Source organism: Rhinopithecus bieti, unplaced genomic scaffold (assembly GCF_001698545.2).
Source record: "Rhinopithecus bieti isolate Rb0 unplaced genomic scaffold, ASM169854v2 scaffold_905, whole genome shotgun sequence".
Taxonomy (NCBI): Eukaryota; Metazoa; Chordata; class Mammalia; order Primates; family Cercopithecidae; genus Rhinopithecus; species Rhinopithecus bieti.
Window position 1 is genome coordinate 1,478,536 of NW_016803348.1, and position 4,562 is coordinate 1,483,097.

The following is a 4,562-nucleotide window of genomic DNA, read 5'->3' on the forward strand; positions in this document are numbered from 1 at the left end:
AAAAAAAAAAAAAAAAAAAAAAAAAAAAAAGAATAGATAATATTTTGTGAAAATAAAAAATTCTCTACTTCCCAAGACTGAGCCCTTCTTCTTTCAAGAACAGTTTGTGGCCTAGCCCTATAATATAATAAAACATTTTAACAATTTAGTGCCTAAAATTGTGTGGTATTAATGAAGAAAACAGCTCAATAGAAAAGAATATGTAATCCAGAAATAGGCTATGGAATATTGGGAAGTTGGTAAGCACAGGCACACAGATTTTAAAAAAAACAACCAACCAAACAAAAAATAACAGGAAAAGAATATTGAGGAGGCAGCAAGAAAGGAAACAAGGGTAAACAAGACCAGATACTGCCCTCAAAAGCTTATAGTTAAGTGGAAAGAACACTGAACCAAGAGTCGGGAGACCTGAGTTCTAGCACCTACTCTGCCACAACTCAATGTGTGACCTTGGCCAAGTCATGTCTCATTCTGGGAAGGCCTATTTCCACCTGTCAAACAGAATTACTGTACTGGACTTGATTACTTATAATGGCCCTTCCAACTGTAACATTTAATGATCTGTATTTTTAAAGCCCTATAAGTCCACTGAGTCAATCATAACCCTGCTCCTATATAGACTCCATTCCAATGGATTAATATTATTAATTTAAGCCTCTTATTCTTTGGCTCCACAAAGAATGCTTTCTTCTACAGTATGCATTTCTAGAAAACAGCTGCATGCATATTTGCATTTTGGGACGATGGCCTACCTTTCAAGCCATGTTTCAGACAGTGCTCCATCACCACAAAGAATTGCTGGAGAGGTGCATAGTCAGAGTCAAGAGTCCTCCCCAGGTTCAGAGCTGATTCAATCAAGCCCTTGATACTCAGCTTGGCCATGTTCATGAGGTTCATGCGTTCGTTAGCCATGAGATAATTAGGATCTGCAGTCAAAGGGGAAGAAGATGAAGCCTGGTTACTAGAAATAGCACATTTTAAAATTCAGTATTAGTTGTATTCTTCTCCACCATGTACTCACTGTGAAAAAAATGCTAGTTTCCTTTAAGAATATCCTCAATGAAGCGGTAAAATGAACTATTTTATCAAATCTCAAGCCTTTAGTTGTCTTTTCTTTCTTTTTTTCTTTGAGACAGGGTCCTGCTCTGTCACCCAAACTGGAATGCAGTGGCATGATCATAGCTCACTGTAGCCTCAACCTTCTGGGCTCAAGTAACCCTTCTGTCTCTGCCTCCCAAGTGGCTGGAACCATAGGCGCACACCACCACACCTGGCTAATTTTTGTGTTTTCTGTAGAGACAGGGTATCACTTTGTTGCCCAGGCTGGTCTTGAACTCTTGAGCTGAAGCAATATTCCCACCTCGACTTCTCAAACTGTTGGGATAATAGGCGTGAGCCACCGTGCCTGGCTGAGTAGTCTTTTAATATTCTCACCACCGCCTCTGCTATCACCCCAACCTGAGGGTGTCATAACCCCCTACTGTACTACCTTCACACCGCTCTCTCTGCTTCCATTCCTGCCTACCCCTCTCTTCTCTGCATAATTTGTGACGTGCTCTAAAAATAAAGTCCCAATGGAGGAAGAAAAGGGTAAAGGGCTTAAACAAACTTTGCATTATGGTATTTTATTATTCTTTAAACTATGCACTAGCATTATTAGTATAATGCAGTACTATAACTTAATCAACTCCCACATTTTTAAGTCTTAGCATACAGTGTGTATGGCTCACATCAACCAGACAGATAAACTATTTGGGGAAAGGGGCTAAGTGACACATTTTACTGTACTCATTACCTTCATTTATTGGTGCTTACACTGTGCCAGCACTGTGGGCTGCCTCTTACAATTATGATCTCCATCTCTCCTTACAACATGCTGTGAGACAGTCACCAATACAACAGTTTTACAGGGAAGGAAAATGAGACTTGAGTAAAGCTTCAACTGCTCTGCCCTGACTCACTGTATGACCTCGGGCAAGTCACCATCCCATTTTAGGTCACTCAAATAGTTGCACCTGGCCCATGGGCACAGCCAGTAATCAATGACAGAGCCAGAGGCCAGACTCCTCCTGATCATTCTTTTATATGATTATTTTACCTACTTATTCTCTCATCATATTTAGGTATTCTCCCTTCTTTCCGGTGCTAAAAAAGGCCCATAAGAGCTAGGTGGTCCAAGGTGTAACAGTTTATAAGTGGCAGAATCTGGACCTGGATCTGACATGAAAGCTAATGCTCTCTTTACCTTATGCCACGTGTATCCTCTCAAATATCAAATATACCAAATTTGTACTGAAAACTAAAGAAGGCCTAGAGCTCTATGACATATTCCATTTCTTCTTAGGAAGACTAAAAATACTAATAAGGCTATGCTTTCATAATACAAATAAGTCACTTAACAAAAAACAGACTGTTTAATGCAAATTATCCCAAGCAATTTTCTTCATACAATGTTTTTATTTATATCTGCTTTCAAAGTTAAATGAGCAGAGTCAAATGGTCAAATTCTAAATTAATCTTCTCATTAAGTTTAAGGACTTATGGATTTGCAATTCCAACTATATAAATCTTGGTTTGTTGTCATGTTGTCTGAGGTTACTTTTGGAGAAACACTTTATGTGAGAGTCAGAATTGGTATACATTACCATTAATTCTTTCTTGCATAACAACAAACGTTTTAGGGTCATAGCTTAAATGTGGGTCTCTTTGTTCATGATAGATCAACTTGTCAAGGGTAGTATTCTCACAAAAGGACAGTAAAATACATGGAAAACTATGCCCTGAAAGATAGCCATGAAGAACAACTATCAGATAATTTCCATTTATTACCAGCATGTATGTACATTCTAGTGTTTCTGACCTTCTATAACTACTCGAAAAAAGGAATAGAGCAGGGGTGTGGGTATGAATGTGTGTAGAGGGCTACTAGCCTTCCCACCTAACATCTCCCAGTAGATGGCAGGAGACTATGGTTGGTGCTGGATAACTGCCTGCCCATAAGGTAACTCTGAGGCATTCACTCTGCCTCAAGCCTATAGACCATTAATTCAGGAACTTATAACAAGATTAAACAATGCTGCTAGTCAAAGTTTATAAGCTGATTCCAACATAGTGAGAACTAGTCATGTGGGGGAGAGATAGACTTGGGTTAAGTAAAAAATATCATATTGAGGCATTTTTCCAAAAGTAGTGATAGATTTATACCAACCCATCTACGTTTTCTCATGTTGTTCTTCTTATAATCTGCAGTAGAAATGTTTAAGACATCTGGCTGAGGTCTGGAGTGCATGAACCACAGACAGGTTAACTAGCGTCTATGGGAATTAAATTTCTGATACCATGGACTCCATTAGTAAGGTGCTATAATCTATTTAAACTAACTTCCATCAAACATAAACAACCCACCCATTCTTTAAAAAACACTACTCTCAACCTTGGCACTGCTGACATTTTAAGCTAGATAATTCATTTTTACGGGGCTCTGTTCTGAAAACTGATTTTCACAGCAACCCAGTTGTGGGTAACACTAGATGTCAGTAGCACTGACAGCTGTTTTTGGTGGGTTAAGACAACCAAAAACATCTCCAGACACTGGCAAATAATCTTTGGGAGATTAAGTCAGGTCCTTCTACATTGAGAACTACTAATCCAAACAAATGAAAAGTCAAACAAAAATCTGTTATAGTAATTTGATGGTTAGATATAAGAGCTTAAAAGTAACAATTCACTCCAGTTAGAATGGCTATTACTAACAAGACAAAAAATAAAAAATGCTGGTGTGAATGCAGAAAAAAGGGAATTCTTATACACTGCTGGTGGGAATGTAAATTAGTATAGCCTTTATGGAAAACTATACGGTGGTTCCTCAAAAAACTAAAAATAGAACTACCATATGATTCAGCAATCCCACTACCGGATGTTTATCCAAAGGAAAGGAAATCAATATAACAAAGAGATATCTGCATTCCCATGTTTAATTCAGCACTATTCACAATAGCCAAGATATGAAATCAACCTAAGTGTCATCAACATGAATAAAGAAATGTGGTATACACAGATACACACACACACACACACACACACACACACACAATTCAGCCATGAAAAGAATGAAATCCTATGATTCATGGCCACATGGAAAAGCCTAAAGGACATTATGTTAAGTGAAATAAGTCAGGGACAGAAAGATAAATACCACATGCTCTCACTCATATGTGGAAGCTAAAAAAGTTGAGCTCATAGAAGTAGAGAGTAGGCCGGGGGCGGTGGCTCAAGCCTGTAATCCCAGCACTTTGGGAGGCCGAGACGGGCGGATCACGAGGTCAGGAGATCGAGACCATCCTGGCTAACACGGTGAAACCCTGTCTCTACTAAAAAATACAAAAAAAACTAGCCGGGCAAGGTGGCGGGCGCCTGTAGTCCCAGCTACTCGGGCGGCTGAGGCAGGAGAATGGCGTGAACCCGGCAGGCGGAGCTTGCAGTGAGTGAGCTGAGATCCGGCCACCACACTCCAGCCTGGGCGGCAGAGGGAGACTCCGTCTCCAAAAAAAAAAAAAAAAAAA

At 39.5% G+C, this 4,562-nt stretch overlaps 1 protein-coding gene across 1 annotated transcript in view; it reads right to left on the reverse strand.

The window, feature by feature from the left end:
- RUFY3 (RUN and FYVE domain containing 3) overlaps positions 1 to 4,562 on the reverse strand; it is an 84,994-nt gene that overhangs the window by 43,669 nt on the left and 36,763 nt on the right. Inside the window, exon 3 of the mRNA XM_017878948.1 lies at positions 715 to 926. Within this exon, the coding sequence (XP_017734437.1) occupies positions 715 to 926 (212 nt within the window). The remainder of the gene's footprint in view (positions 1 to 714; positions 927 to 4,562) is intronic.